Source organism: Pleurodeles waltl, chromosome 5 (assembly GCF_031143425.1).
Source record: "Pleurodeles waltl isolate 20211129_DDA chromosome 5, aPleWal1.hap1.20221129, whole genome shotgun sequence".
In the NCBI taxonomy this organism is placed as follows: Eukaryota; Metazoa; Chordata; class Amphibia; order Caudata; family Salamandridae; genus Pleurodeles; species Pleurodeles waltl.
Window position 1 is genome coordinate 1,673,691,396 of NC_090444.1, and position 17,117 is coordinate 1,673,708,512.

General features: G+C 39.7%; 1 protein-coding gene across 1 annotated transcript in view; it reads right to left on the bottom strand.

Annotated features, from left to right (window-relative positions):
* Positions 1-17,117, bottom strand: part of APOB (apolipoprotein B) — a 60,497-nt gene that overhangs the window by 6,111 nt on the left and 37,269 nt on the right. The window contains exons 22-26 of the mRNA XM_069236006.1: positions 15,925-16,100; positions 14,674-14,849; positions 13,562-13,707; positions 11,172-11,545; positions 812-8,383 (exon numbers count right to left, since the gene is read on the bottom strand). Of these exons, the coding sequence (XP_069092107.1) occupies positions 812-8,383; positions 11,172-11,545; positions 13,562-13,707; positions 14,674-14,849; positions 15,925-16,100 (8,444 nt within the window). The remainder of the gene's footprint in view (positions 1-811; positions 8,384-11,171; positions 11,546-13,561; positions 13,708-14,673; positions 14,850-15,924; positions 16,101-17,117) is intronic.

A 17,117-nucleotide genomic window follows, 5' to 3' on the forward strand; every position in this document is an offset into this window, starting at 1 on the left:
TAGAGGGAGTAACGGGCAAAGCCAGGGCTGTACCAACTTCCCTCCCCTCCAGGGACATAGCTTCAGGGTGTATTTGGGGTATACACCCCCAATAAATGTATTTTCTGGAAAATAGTTGAGTACATGTGCTTTTTAGTCTGGTGTGGTGAGATTTCTGCTGGATTTCACAAGGACCTTATACATAAACACAGACAAATGCACACACACACACACACTCCCTCTCTGCTTTAAAAGTCTTCAAAAATATTGGTTATTTAAAAAAATATTGCATTGTCTCTCACTTAGTACCCCTATTAATCCACATTTGTCTCCCTTTCAACTGCCCCTTTAGCCCCTCTCATGTGTCATGCTTGTAGTATAAGGTATTTTGAGATTATATGCCAGGGTAAATGTTGGAAAATCTGAAGCTCTCAAACTCCCAATTTTACTGAGCAAGCTACAACCCGCTCCCTTCCTCTTTCTCCCTCGGACTGCGGGTATTTAGAGATCAGGATCAGGCAGGAGAAAGAGGGAGAAATGACAGGTTGTCTGTGGGGATCCAGAGGAGGTGCCAAATTGGTGTCTATAAAAGTATCCGCACCAGGAGGTGAGTTTTCATTGGTCTCAACTAAAAGCAATGAGAAGCGAAGCTCACTTTTGACCATTGTTATTTCAGAGCAGTGACTGATTGTTTTGAATCTGTTATTGGTGCTAAAGCCATGCATAAAATATATATATATATATACATTTTGCAAAAAGGTACCTGATATCAAACTGACATAATAAAAAAATAATCTAAAGCATAAAGCAAAGTAGAAAATATGTATCTTACCATCAAGATCGTATTCTAGAAATTGTAATGTTGAACTGCATGTTGCGTCAATAGTTGCTTCAATAGCATTTGTTGCATTTTTAAGTGTGGCAGACCAGGAAGCGGTGTATATTGGTGTAGCCACTTTAACAGTTCCCGTCAGGGCACCAAAGGCTGGGATGAAAATGCCTCCAGGCAAGTTTAGTTTGAGAAGTGGAAACTCAATCTTTTGCTCAGGAATTGTAATGGTTGGCAGTTCAAAGTCTGCAATCTTCTTAGCAATCTCATTGAGGTCCAATGATTCGATTCTTTTTGGTAGGGTGTACTCAGGGAGAATAAGTTCGAATTTTGGCACGGTCACCTCAAAGTATGGAATCTTGTATTCTTCCAGTATCAGATACTTGGTACCAACATCAACTTTTGGAAATCTTACTTTTGGCAGTGCCGGTAATGTAAGGTCGAAGGGCAAGGTAGTTAACTTTTTGGGAACCTTTATTTTACTGAAATCAACATCGTAGGATGGCACTTCCAAATTTGTGAAGGGTACTCTAAATTCTGGAGTAGAGAAGGAGCTGGGCATGTCCTGGGGCATACTGAAGTCCGGCATCTTTACCTCACCCATTTTAGCTGGGATGTCTTTCATCCACTGTGGAACTTGAAGTTCTAACTGTGGCACAGTAATTACTATCCCATCAGCAAGCTTCTCAACTGGTATGCCAAAAAAGAAGCCTTCTTTGTTTTTGGTGTAGACAATTGATGCTGAGCTGTTATAGTACTGTGTCTTGTCTGCACTTGTGGTAATGTCGAATTTTAGGATGTCCCACAAGTTTCTGTCATAAACCGGCAGCACAATTGACTTTATGAATGCTACATGTCCTTGCACAGACCCAGCAAAGTCCAGTCGTACTTCTGCCTTGTCATTTCCCAGTTGCACATCATGACTGAGGACTACTCGGTTTGCCTGTCCCACTCCATTCCAGCTAAATGTCTGCTTCTCACAGGTCAAGCTGAGGATAACATTCTGGCTCACTGCATCTATAAGCATGTTTGGTTGGTTAACCTGCAGCTGAACATTTGCCAGCCAACTCCAAGGAGCTATCTCCAGTGTTGCTTTACCACTGTGAGCACCCTTGCTTGAAAATGTTGGTGGATACTTCAAACTGTTTTTGCCTGTGTGTTCCCACACTGCATAGATCCTTCGCAGAGAAGCTTCAATGGCCAGATTTTCCTTCATATCTACACTTCCAACACCTTCAACTTTAGTATTACCCTCTAACTTCATTGTAGACCGTGCACCATTAGCATTTAGATAGGCACTTACTTCCTTGTTCAGTTTTCCAGAAAATTTGTTTTTTGAAAGCAAGATTCCATTAATCTCTCCATTAGTTGATGTTTCTACTGAAAAATAGTTTGAAAGACCTTCTAGACTGAGCGTGTTCTCAACTGTTCCTTTAGCAACATTGCCATACGAGCCATCATTCAGTTCACCACTGAGATTCATTTTTGATGAAACTGTAGGCTTGGATTTTGTATTGCCAGCTAGCTCTTGCTTAAAATTGAATTTGATGATGGGTGTTGAAAGCTTGGCTGTTGTTGACACTGCAGCTTCAATGTTTTTCTTCGCAAAGGTCAGAGAACTTTCATGGTTGCCCTCCACATATTCACTGGTCAACGACAAAGCTGTAGCCAGCTTCAGTCCTCGTTTTCTTGTCAAACTTGTGGTCCCATCTAGTTTATACTGCAGAGCTTCGATGACAGATGTACACGAGGAACTGAAGCGTGCCGATATATCGGTCTGGTTGTACAGTCCAGCCGTTGTGGTCAAAGAAATAACATTTGATTTGAAAGAGAAATCATATGTCAGGTCACCCATAGCAGGAATAAAAATTTCATTTTGAGCATTAGGCAGTTTGAACCGAGGCAGGGTGAGTCTGCGTAGAGTGGGGGGAACATGAAGTACTGGCATTTCTAATGATGGTAAGACTAAGGTGTAAGTAGGCACAGAAAATCCAATAACTGGAATCGTGAAACTGGGAGTTCTTATCTCCTTTGGAACAACATAGCCAAATGCAGGAAGCTCAGCTGTGAAAGGCGACACTTCGATGTTAAGAACTGGTATGGTGTATCCAGTAATTCTGAAAATTCTTGGCACTTTATTCACTGCATTTTCCACTTTGTACTTCTCAAACTCTGCCTTGGCTTTGTTGTATGACTCTAGAAGAGCAGCAATGGTGTTATCTCTGCCTTTCTCAAAACGTTTGTTCAGGATTTTCATGTGCTGATTAATCATGTCATACAAGGTACCTAAAGGAAATGGGATGGCATGCATCTCTTTATTCTTTTTATACTGAAGATTCACATTGAGGTCAAAAGACTGTTTTGTTGTTTTCAAGAAATTCTTCAACCCTGTTCTTTCCCAAAGAGAGAAATCTTTCACCTCAGGAGTCTTAGATGCACTGTAAGGAATTGGGAGTTCAGGAATCGTGATTGGAACATTTAGGAAGTCGAGATTGGCTTCACCATTTATTGCAACACGTGCATCGATTTTATCATCAGTGTTGCCTGATAAAATAGTGTGAGAATACTTGTACTGGTTAAACCTGCCATTTACTTGCCAGTTCATCTGTTGTGTTCCGGAGTTCAATTTCAGAGCATAGTTATTTAAGAATTCAATTTTGCCTGTCAGTTTCATTGGGAACGCAACCTTTAAATTCCCATTGTTGTTAGTCGATAGACTGATCTCAAATGGCTGAAGCAAAAAGGACAGTGAATTGCTTATTGTGCCAGTGGCTCGTCCAGCAAGTTCTGCATTGTGTGTTGCTGTTAGCTGTGCTCTCATTTCATCAAGCTGTCCTTTCCCGTTGATGGTAAGGACACTGCGCCCAACATATGGAGACTCTGCTTCAGACTGTATTTCAAGTGAAGCAAAACTTAAGAAGCCAGATTCATATTTCAGGTTTTGATCAAGCTTTACATACTTATCATTAACCTTATTTGAACCTGAAATTTCAATAGTTGCTCCCTTCACAATAAATTTGACATTTGATTCATGGGTTCCTTCATCTGAAAAATGAGGACAGGCCCATTTCCAATTTCCCTTGCCAGTGGAAAGCATGGATATTCTCCCAGCCTCTACCAATGTGTTGAGCTCATTTTGGAGTTCAAGTTGGCTTGAGAGTTCAACTTCTGGGATGTTCAGTTTGTGAGAGTATCTTGTGTTCATATCAATGGTGACTTTCTTTTGAAGCATGAGCATAATGTCATTGTGCAACTGTGCCGAATTCTTTTCTGTGTGCAGACTGGCCATTGTTTCTATTTTTCCTTGGACATAACTGCTTGAAAAGATAACCTCACCACTGTGGTCTACTTTGACTAACTTATGGGAGGCCTTAACAGATTCTTTAAAAAGCAATTGGGCCATTCTGGGTGCAGAAACACGTGCATCAGCAACTAAGGTAAAGGCGATCATTTCATATTTGGATGTTGTTTGGGCTGATACTGAGGCCACAAATTCAGGGCTTTTCTCAGAAATGGTTGTATTCTGTACATCAGCACTTGATGTAAGTGAGAAGAATGGTGATACGACTCTAAATTCACCACTGAGTTTTCCAAAAGCAGGAACTGTTACCGTATGTGGAATCTGTGGAAGCTTGTACTCTGGAATTTCTAATTTTGGAAGCTCAAAACTATCTAAGTTTAACTTTGGAATCACTATTTTAGGCAGCTGCAGCTCAGGGAAATTTATTTCTGGGAAAGGCATATCAGCAAAAAGAATATCTTTCATTTTTAGGTCTTTCAAATATATCTCACATGAGGGCCACTGAAACTCGCTGGACATCATTTGGTCAATTATCTGCACAATCTTCAGCTTGATTTCATTCAGGTCAATTGTGTATGAGGGAACCTTATAGGTGTTCAAAATGGTGAATTCTGGAGTGTTAAATCTGGCTGGAATTGCAAATTCCCTTAGTTTATTCATATTAATTGTCACTGATGGAATGTGCAGATTAGTCAATGGAACTGTAAATTCCAGTGTTTGAAAAGTAGCTTGCATTAATGCATTAAGACAATGTTCACCAAGTGCCTTAATCTTCTCAGCTACTTCACTCAAATCATACTCTGCCCCCAGGACACTGATCTGTTCAGCAACTTTTTCCCATTGATATGAAAGGTATGTCGTTAGTCTGGTATAGATTTGGCTAAGTTTATCTAAATACATCTGGAATTCCCTTTGAAGGTCCATTGTATAAATACTGTCTCTCACATCTTCTAGGGTTTCACCTACTAACTTCTTCATGTGAGATAGACCTGTTGAACTCAAGAGATCCCTGCACCATTCAACTAGTGTGGCAAGTTTGGTGTCTGCTAATTGCTCCAGGAAGTTTGAGATCACTGATCTAAGATCCTTCAAGTATTCCTTTAGCGCTTCAGCTTTTTGTTGTAGCTCAAGATCCTTTATTGCATTGTTAATCTTTTGTGTTACTTCCATTAGTCTCTCATTTACATGGTCCACAAACTTTTCATAATCAAATGACCTGATCTTTTTAATAAGTGTGTCCAGGAATGTGTTGAGGTCTTGGACAAGCTTCTCATAGTCATATGACTTGACTTCTTGAATGGCTTCATCAATCTGTCTGACCATGGACTCAAAACAGGATTTGAAGTCAATATTTTTGAACATTGAAGTTATCTTCTTTACTGTTTCCTTAACCTTATATTGGTTGATCAGTTTTATGAGCTTGTCAATGAGGGCCTGGGCATGTTTGTCAACTTCATACGCTGTAATAAGATTTTGCATTTTTCCGGCAAATGCATTGATCTTCTCAGTCACCTGAAAGTCCTCCAACATGATTATCACAATATCTTTGATTTGGTCTAGAAGGGCACTAAGTTTATTGATTGGTATCGAATCTTTGAGCTTCTCAACATATTCTTCTATTTTGATAGACTTCAGTTGCTTTTTTAAGTTGGCTGCAATTTTCTGGGCATTGATATTATTAATTTGAGACTTCAACGTCTGCAGATTTTCCATTATACTTGATCTGATCTGATACTGAGCATCCATGTCTTGAGCCCATGATGCAACAGCATCTCCTAGCTCATTCATATCAAGCTGGTAAACAAATTTCTGAAAGTCTTGAATGGCCTGAATAGTACTTTTACTGATTTCATACTGTTTGTCTAATTCCTTTAATTTTTCAACTATTTCATTGATGAGATTTTCAAGAACGACCCCTAGTTCATAGATGTCTACATTCTGTCTCAGGTACTCATTCATTTCAGATAGATAATCCTGTAGTTTAGCTACTGCAGACTCAAAGTTGATCTTGGCATGTTCCAGTGCATTCTCAAGGTCTTCTGCTGTTATTTTGTACTCCCTTGCAAAAGCAAGTAGTTTTTCTTTAGCATCGTTGACCTGGTTCTCTATGTCTAATGTGTTTACGTAGTCATTCAGCTGTTGGGGGATCTTATCAAGAGAGGCTTTGTATTTTTTTATCACATGATCAATGTTTATGCTTTGTAGGTAATTGTGTAGAGACTGCAGAAAGGATAGGACAACGCCTCTGATCTGTTCAAAATAAACAGGCAGGCTTTCAAAGAAAGGCAGATGTATAATGTGCATATCTTTGTTTTTATCATACTTCACAAAACCAGCAAGGCTAAATTCCTGTGGCTCTGCAACATTGTCTCTTAGGCCTAGAAGGTCAATTAGGTTGTGGTGTCCGAATCCCAATTCTATTGGTGCATCCAGAAGGGAGAAATCTGCAAGAACCTGCCCACTGACTTCAACACCCATCTTTTCAACATTGTTATAAGCACTGACATCTTGTGAGTATCCATTTTTGTCTAACTTGGTTTTAAGCTTCCACAAACTTTTCTGCTCTGATGGAGTGAAAAGTAGGTCGATTTTACTATCAAGCAGTGTGCTATGTGCTTTCCCAGACGCGCAAGTGTGTCCAGTAGACCCTCTGTAATCATGAGCAAGAGAGAAACCAAAGAGTTCCGCTTTAAAGAGGAATTTGCTGTACAGCTCGCCTGTGTGATCTCCCAGAAATGCCACCTTCCCATCCCCAGTTGTATGAGCATCAAGAGTGATTACAAATGGGGCCATTGTTGAACGTACAACATTGGTGAAACGCAAGGACTTGCAGACATAGTTTGTGTCACAGCTAAAAGTCATCCTGAGACCTGAAGTTTCAATATCAATAGCGTGAGTGAATGCACTACCCTGTATATTTGCAACTGTATTTGTCTTATAATGTAGAGAGAAGTCAGCAGCAGTCACCCCATAGGTGTGCTTGATTTCATCCTTTTTGTAAGCTCCTCTCATATTGCCTTTCAGACTCAATTTGAATGGCTCCAGCAGCAAGTCTCCTCTTTTGGTCAAATCCACATCACCATATTTGAAATCATTCTCCAAAACTGCTGCAAGGATGTAAGGTTTTATTTGCAGATCAATACTTTGTTTGTAGGACTTGGAAGTGCTGAGAGTGCCCTCAAATTTTGAAGTGTAACTTAATGCTGGTGGAGCAAGATTGAGGTCGTGATTGCTTTCCAGCCTCATTTCCCCATATGCTCCCATTAAGTTGTTTGAAAACTTGAGCCCTTCTTTGTTTATTTTAAAATTGAATATGTTTTTGCTGTCAATGCCTGTTATTGTACTTTGGTAGGTGCTTCCTAGTACCAGTTCCATTAGGGCAGCTTTCCCTTCTACAGTGATTTTTGCATTGTTTTGTTTGTAACGACCATTGCCTGTCATCTTAACCATAGCTCCAGATGCATCGATTCCTGCATTGAATTCATTTCCAAGTGTAAGTGGACTGAAATTGATGTTTGTTGTTGCACTGGTGGATAAGCCGCTGCTGTTAATTTCTAATGTTGCTTTGTGAGCTGCACGATTGGCTTCGTTGTTAACATTAATGTCGGTATTTAGTTCCAGGCCATTTGATCCCAAGGAGCCGGTAAGTAGGGTGTAATACCTGTTGCGCTTGTAGGCAGCCTGGTATTCAGAGCGAATAACAGCCATCTGGTCTGATAAAGTCACCTCCATTTTGTTAAATGCTGCCAAATTTTGGTATCTCCCAGTGGTGTCAGACTTAATACTTAGGTAGCTGTTTTGGCAGCTTAATGTAAAGGTGTTTGCCAGCATGCCATTTTGGACATCAGTGGTGGAGGTGATGTCGAGAGCTGCATCAGCATACCTGCCAATCATTTTGTTGGTAGCTTGGAGGTATGATGAATCTAACTTCAGATTAGTTTCTGTTGTTGCTTCAAGGCTGTCTAGTTTGACTGAAAGGACCATGGTGTGCCCAAGCTTGGAGAATAACGATGCCACTTTCAACTGTCCATCCCAGTCAGAATTTACATTGAGTTCTTTGTCAGTTTCTTTCATTTGCACTGTAAATAAAACAGTAGTCTGTGTTCCCAATTTGCTGGAGGCATCAAACGCATAGGTACCATCATACTGTGGATTACTGTTGAAGTTGAGTGTTTCTCTGGCCATCACTCTGGAGTCGAGTAAGCTGTGATGAAGATTTCCTTCGTACGACCATGCAAAAGTCGTCTCAAGATCATGGGTCAGCTGTGCTTTGCCTGGAGAAGAAAAGTGAAGCACATAGTTACACTCCGGAAAACGCTGTAATGGTGATTTTGCAGGTTATAACAGTTACTTTTCAGCATTTGATGACTTTTTATTTCAATTGTCACCTATTTGCTTTCATGAGTGACAGTGCTTTAAATGTGTAAAAAATCATAAACAGAGTTGTACCAATAAAGGTACCGACTTAAGCCCTAACAGTTAAAGAAGCAAAGTGGCAAATGATACATGTAATCCTTCAAAATAGTAATGTTGAACTTCATAGATCAGACGTTAAACCCATGTAGGACAGGAAGTGCATAATCAACTAGTATAAAAGACAGCCACATAGGTTGGTGGAATGAAGAAGTACATCTATGAGCAGAAATGGTCTTTAAAGTTTGTAAGTCACAGATTGAGGTGCACTCATTGAACACTAGAGTATTGACAGTATACAAGTCTACAGTTCAAAAATGGGACTGGCAGGTTGTTGGGGATCCTTCATATACAGCTAATTGATGGGCGTGCCCTCACAACCTATCAACCGGCTCAATTCTTATACATGGGTGGAGGAGCAACAGAATACTGAGATTTTCAGCACCCTTGTGCTCTTCCAAAAGAGGTGATGCAAGTGCATCTTTAGAAGACACTCATTAAAGGACCCATTGAGTGAGTCGCAACTGAGCAATGGTAAGGATAACCGTACCGCCACATTGCATGAACATAGACACGAAGGACTGGAAAATGCAGGTCAGGATCTTATAAGCACCTTTGCATGCCTTGCATGTTCCCATGCACCTCGTCTGATTATGCTAGGAGCAGGCATGCCGAATGCAGGGCTAACACGTAGACATCTGGGTGGCGTTCTCCCATGGTGGAATAGGGTTGTGCTCACAGATTTGCACTCGACCATCTGCTGAGTCCATTTATTTGCAAAGTTTAGGCTTAGCATTAAGGGCATTTGTTTGTTTGCAGTGTAAGATATGCACACATAAATTCACTTTATGCATTGAGACGCACATTGTAGAGGTTAATACCAATGTATATGCACAGCAAGCAGTAAAAAATGTTTGCGAGTTAGGTCAAGGTTTTTTAGAAGAATTAATTTGTTTGTTTTAACAATGGGAATCAATTGAGGGATTTTAGGGAATCCGTAAACTACCAGTGTAAAAAGTTTCCAATTAAATGTGACGTCAGCCTCTACGTTATAACCATCCCAGCAGAATGGAAAATATTTCACCAGTACTGGCAAAATAAGTCTGTCTTTAGCGTGCCAATGCATATAAACAAGGTAATCACAATATTTACATGTGTTGCATGCATAAATGCTGTTTATCAGCACCTACTTCCTTTGCCAATGCTAGGAGAAAGGTTGCAAATAAGGATTGCTTCCTGTATGAAATGCATATAAGAAAAGAACTGAACACGACAAACTGTGATGATTGTGGGTACATTTCATTTCTAGTATAAACCTTTATGCAAACCAAGGAAATCAGTTCCTAGAAGGCAGGATACCACACCAAATAGCCAACTGCATGAGATGAGCCAGTAATACTCCTATTTGGGTGTGAGGGCAAAATATCGAGTCCAAACTATTGTGCGAGCAAACTATAGTGTCAAGAATATAGGTATGGTAAGTTATGCTATACTTAATTCCACATATATGTACCTAGACTTTATATACTTCAAGGTACGTAGATGTGGAGTTAAGAATAGTAAATCTATGCTTACTTATTTGCACTTATCTTCTTGACATTTTGATCTTGGATATTTTTGACATCCCCGATAGGTGGAGCCAAAGCACACTTTATGTATATTTTATAAGATTGGTAGCAATATGTCTTTCAGAGACCAGGGCTGTCAATCCAGACCTATTAAGTGTCAGCGCTCTCCAGTTTAGGGGAGGTCCTGACAGGAGCAAATGGGTGCAACTATAGTAGCAAATGGAGCCCGTAATACAGGTAAAGTTTCCGACATTTGCCGCGACATTATATTAGTCTCGCAACATGTAAAGAAGCGTTATCAAAATTAAAGAGCCAAAAAGCAGTTTGCAGTCAGCAGGGTAAGGGAGCATGCAAAATGCGTCTCCAGGCACGTGGCAAAAGGACAATCCGAGGATGTGGCGGTACAAATATTTTACAAAATAATCAGCTGTAAACATGTACTCTTGGTGCGCAGTGTGTGGGTGCATCATGTCTGTTAGGCCTTACAATCTGGGCAGAACTGGCTATTCCCCGGGAGAGCTGCAGGCTAGCGGGTGGCACCCACAGCAGATGTGGTGCATGACCCAGCAGGTCCCCTCTGACCCTTTTCCAGACATTGTCTCCTGGAGTGTGTGCGCAGTCTGAATATTTTTTCCCGGGTTGATTTTTCGTTCCAGTCTAGCGCTGCCCAAAATTGTTAGTGGTGCGGCAGACCATTCACCAGCCACCCTCTCTCCACTGCAACTGACCAAAAGCCGAAATCGCCTCGAGGACCAGGAAGGGTGTTACAGAGGAAATTAAGCACACATTTATACAAAAAGGATAAGAAAAAGAATAGAAGTATGACGAATGAATAAATTGCCTGTTATGAAAGTACACAGCAATTTCTTGAAATAAACAAACATGGTTTTGCGTAGTTTTCCAAATATCTTTATCTTGCACGCCCAAAAACGTAACTTTAACACACATATAAAATAATACTCCTAAATCAAGAATAATTAAAGCACATAATTAACCTTCAGCGTTTTTATTCTATTGTCTCCAAACATGTTTACCTCCTGATTTGCTCTTTGATTAGTATTCCGTATTAAGTTTGTCTTACCACCCAGCTTGTAGGAAAGGAGATCGAAAACAGAGTCGGCTTCCATCTTGTACTCTGCCATTAAACTGTACACATCGCGGGTGTAGTTGCCGCCGGTGTAGGATGCGGACCAGTTGTAATAATTGCTTTGTAGGTTTGTTGAGACTGACAAGACTCCAAGCAGTGGCACGCGCAGGGGGTACGACTCCGGAATTGTGAAGGGTGGTATTTCATGCAGCATCGATTCCAATTTTAATCCCATTCTCTCAATTTCCAATTTAGGTGACCTGACAGTCCTTGGAACCCTGAGCTGATCTGATGATTTTCCAGCAAATGGGAGTGGGATTTCAATAACAATGCTGTCCTTGTTGAACACATAAGAGACCTTTCCATTACTGCAAAAGGATTAAACACAAATTATATTAATAACTAAATGGGTTAAACCATTTGAAATCCTGTCATATTTTTATTTTTACGTATTCATTGGTGTTAGAAGAGAAGAGTTTACAGTCACGTGCATGGAGTGATAATTGAAGAAGGTGGCTCTTCAGCACTTTTTGTAAACAAGGCTGAAATGAGTCAGCCCTAGAAGAATCTGAATCACAATACCATACGGTAGGAGGCAAGATAGGAAAACAAGCATTTGTAATGCAACGGGTCTCGCATCACGTCGAGTTAGACCTATTAGCGTTGTAAACTCCAAACCGGACTTTCCTTGCCACATTAAATGGAGAAAAAAAAATGAGTGTGATCGCACTGCGAAATAAAGAGAAAAAGTAGTCCAGAAACCATACGGAAAACATATAGCCTAGTATGTTTCCAGTAGTTTACCGGTGCTCTTGAGGAAGGCTAAGCACCGGAAAAGGCATGACGTATGCATGCCTTTCACTAATGAAAACAAGTGGATTTTAAAAGGCAAGCCCACGACCCAATGAAAGTGACTAACGTAACATGGGCGCGGTTAAAATCCCCCTAAAGAGAGATTAGAAGAGGGACGGAGTGCTTTGCGCTCACCCCTAAAGATGGGACAAGGACAAGACAGACAAGAGTTGAGGAACACATAATAGAGACAGAGTTGCACAATCTAGAGGTAAAGAAAAGATATGAAGCAAAGAGAACAAACAGAAGGCAGAGCTAAGCAGTAAAAGCACTTAAAACCAAAAACAAAGAAAATGAAGCTTAATGTGAAAAGCTGAAATAGTGAAATTGAGAAGGAATACGAGAATTATGAAGTTATAGAATCAGACAATTTTCTACAAGTGATGGGGCACAGGGTGCTTCATGACGTTGCCTGTCTAGTAGTTAAGCTGCCTTTTGATCTTAATGCAGTCAAGCACGACATGCTTATTAGGGAAAGGCTCAAGAGATAGTAATTTTCACTGCAACTGTATTCAAGGTATTTGTGTTTGGATCATCGATTACAACTACAGGATGCCTTCACTGGCAATCACGTGCTTCAGAAGTGTAATTATTAATAAGTAATATTTGGCTGTTACAAGCTATTGTCCCATGTTATGTAGTCCCAGAATTACTGGATACTCTTTCATATGCAAAGTCTATAATCCGGGAACACCTCTGCTCCCATTTAACAGTTGCATGTGGTCAATGAAAATGGGATGGCTTATACATGCATGGGGAGTGGCCAGTATCAGGGGGACTAAGCAAATAGGGGTGTGCCCTAGTGACCACACTATACCTGAGCAATAATCAGAACAAAATAACAAGTGGGATATAATGGGAAATAATTCACAAAACTAAATGCAACAATGAAAACATAAATTGATCACTGGAAGTACAACATGTATCATATGGCACAAGAACAACTTTTTAATTCTATTTAAATAGCACAGTCTCTTCCACCAAAAAAATTCAACATACTAAACATCTCATGGAACATACATTAAGACACACAACATAGGAAATACCCAGCCTCGTGGCTATGTGGAATATAACAACCTTCAACCTTCCAAAATGTTTTTTTTTTATTGTGGCTGTAAATCCCTATTTGAAAAGACAGTCCACAAAGGAGGTTGTTCCACACGGGATCACATGCTGAGGACATTCATGACCTCAACTTGTTAATTGTGAATTCCACTATCAGGGGGCAGGGCAGGCTCTGGTCATGCTCCACCTGTGCCCTAGCAGCTCTCCGGGCAGAGATGTGGCTGCACTTGTGCCTGGAGCCCTTGTCCAATCTACACACAATGTAATTGGCTAGTAGTTTAGCTGGTTATTTGGGCCAGGTGTTACCACACCTGGAAAATCCAGGTGTGAGAATACTGGGCCTCTTGTGGTCAGCCATAAATGTATCCCACTTGGCCTGGCTCCTAATTGGGCTCTATGTCTGCCACCAGTATATTGCAGGCCATTTCAGCTTCTAGGCAAAAGATAATTTACAGTCCTTTCCTTACCTCTTCAAGAAGAGTTTCTCTGGAAAGATCACCTCCAGAAGCCCCTTTTCTTGAAAATTCCATTCATTCAAGTCTTTCACTTTCTCTTGCAATTCGGTTGCATAAGGGATGTCATTGGATATCTCCTGCAACCAGTTGTTGGTGGCCTAAAAGCAAAATTAATGTACATTACACAAAATGCAAAGATATCAGCTGTTTTCATGTGGTGACATACATTTATGGTACAATATAACACAAGTGAAAGCAAAGTTTAATTCTCAATAATAGGACCATGTTTGTAGCAATATGTGATGTTGGAGGTGGCTGGCATTCATCACTCAGTCAATCTTTCTTCCTATGTTATCCCTGAGAGCTTCTGACACTTTGTTGTAATAAGTAGTAAGAAAAAAATAACTTCTTCTAGTTCTATGATGGAAGTTGTAGATGCACATTCACATTTTGGACTCTGGAAAAACTGAATTCTCAAGATATTGGTGATACAAAAATATGCCAGAATTTTTCTTAACATCTGCTAAGTAACTGTAAGCCAACATTGTGATTTTAAGATGTATGCTAATAAATGAATTAGTGCTCTAAATACAACAGAAGTCAGATTCAAGTCTGAAACTTTTGTTGATGCTAATTCAAGCATTCTCTTCTAGGAGCACATGTTTTTAGGGGTTGTTCAGAGCTCAATACTCTACCAGTTTCTTATTTCTATCAGTGGTCTGCAAGGACGTTTCCTGACCTCATCTCCTTCCAGAAAGTAATTCACATAAAAATGTTGTTGACTACTTAAAGTGCTTATTGGAGGCAATGAACAAATGCTACAAAGATCCAGCGAGTAGGTTCCTTACTAAGATTTTCTTCAAAAACTACTTTTTTAGGCAGACAGAAAGTGTGGGGCAGCTGCATGAATTATATATTGCCAAAAAATCTCTTCTCCCTTCTTTTTATAACATTGACAAAAGCAGTGAATGAGTTGCCTGTACAATTAATGCCCAAAATCTACAAGATTCACTTCTGACATTTTGCACCTAGTTGACTATCACATCATGGGCCAACAGTGAAAGAGAACCCATTGGGGTAACAAGAGAACATTTCATTTATATAATAGAATAGACAATACCTACCACGAGGGATTGCGAAATTATGTGTCTTATTGTCATGTCCGTATTGGCCACCTGTTGATCCAGCACTTTATTGGTGTAACTTCCAGCAATGAAAACGGCATCTCTGAGAGTGGACTTTAAAGTCTTCAGTTCAGAACTGCTTCCAGTATTCCATTCAATTTCAAGTTTGTCATTATCTAAAAAACATATAAACATAAATCATTTGTATGCTATTTACTTTTATTAATGACTTTCTTTTGAGTAGTTAGCAGAATCAGTTTAGTGACTGTATTACATATACATCAGGACCTTACTTAAGAACCACGTAACTATCCAACCAGTGTTCAAAGCTCTCACAGACATCACTGTTGGTAGAACAAAGCGTTGTGTTTGACTTACTTACTTTCTTTTATAAAGAACAAGGGGACAGATGTACAAAGGATTTTTCTGGTCACAAACGCCCAATTCACAGAATCAGGCATTTGCAACCAGAAAAATACTTTTTGGTATGTACCAAGCCCTATTTGCAATTCGGTAACCTATTACCAAATCACAAATTGAGTTTGCAATTTGGTATTAGGAAGGGGCATGTTTACGGCGTCTCTTCCTAATACCAAATCGCAATGGTATGTATGAATGTTTTGCGACCGAAATGTAGTTGCATAACATTTGCATATTACCACAAACTGGAAGTTGGTGGTAACCCATTTGCAAATGGAAAGGCGTCCCCAAGGGACACCTTCTCCTTTGAGAATGTTTGTAAAAATATTTTTTAAGAGCAGGCAGTGGTCCCATGGAGTTGCAAAAATTCACTTTTGGGTAACACTAACATTTGTATTTCTGGACCACGGTTCGCTAACACAACCCACTTACTCCCAATGCCTTTCCAGGTTACAACTTTGTTGTAGCTAGATTAGGGAGAATGTATCCATTTATTGTACATTAAGTGTTCTTTCAATGTGGAAACAAAGATGTGGGCCACACCAGTGCATTTATTGATATTCAGGGTAGTATTTTCTTGGTTTTAAAGTACTAAATAGGCGGGCTCTCTCAAGTGAGAGAAACCTCCATTCAAGACAATCTCTATTCACGCCACTCTTAGTGGATGACCTTCCAACACAAGCCTGATGTAATATATTCACATATTATGGAATATTAGCATTCAGCGGCACATTAGAAATGGCAAGAGCTTTCATGACAACTTTTGGCATTATCTCTCCTTTGGGACCTCCCAGCAAGATAACTTCAATCAACTAAACATTGTTCACATACCATAGGTGAAAATAATTTTCTCTGAAGCAGATAGTTTATTAACAGTTGCAGAGGAGTCCAGCTGAAGCATGAATTTGTTAGCCGAATGCTTCAACAAGGCTTCTGCTTTTGTTTCCATAAGTAGGCGTGGAATGGCAAACACCCCTTCCAGCTTGGCCTCTCTCTTCCCGTCATAGCTGTAAAATAACAAATAAAATGTAAAAAACAAGGGCAAGGGGATGCCATTAACTCCTCGATCTCGCCTGTAAAAATGTGCCACTCTAACCCTTTAATTTTTCATAATGTAATACCATGAAAGTCATATTGCCAGATAGGGCTGTGTCTACATTGACCAAAACAACTATCTGTTGTGGCATCAGTTTGCAGTGTCATTCATGATATATTCGTATGCCACTTGGCAACAGCTTATTCAAGGAGGGTTAAAAAAGAATCTCTCAAAAGGCAATGCATTTTCTACATATAAACCTTTCTAAGGCTGCAACCGCAATCCATATTTGGACAAGCATCCAGTCATATTTTGTTCTTGCTATGAACTTACATTTGTCTTGAATTTTAAATGTGTAAAGTTGTAAGGCTGTAAGACTGGTGTTGCCACTATGTTTATTTCATAATTGTAACCCACAGGAAAGATAAGGTGATAAGAAAAAAGAAGATAAGTCTTTGTCCAAATTCATTTCCACACTTTTTGCTGATTGTGGAATAGAGAGCCACCCAAAGGTATTTTCTTAGTGGCTTAACATGGATGAAGCCCATTTCACACTATTTCTCTGTTTATGTTGTAAGAAGTCTACAAAATACATGTTTTCCATTTGCCAACTGTGAAAATATTGAATAAATAACAAACGTAGTGCAGTTTGTACTATTTTCGTTTTTAATCAATTAAGACTTTTTGTAAAAATCTCTATTAATAGCACGAAGGTCGCCATGACATCAATAATGCATGTCTATCAACTTTTGTTTAACAGGGCACAGTATCTGTAAGACATGGGTACTCAAATAAGAAGTTATCTACTTTCTAAACTAATATTTTTACGGAGAGACAAAACAACCTCCTATGAGCAGTTTGCCGGGGTGTAAACTTTGGGAATGGATTGAAAAGTAGTTGGGATGCACTATTCTGCAACCTCACTCCCTTCAGTGACTTTTTTAGGTACCCATGAAAATAAAGTGAATGGACATTTTTGTTTCATTAG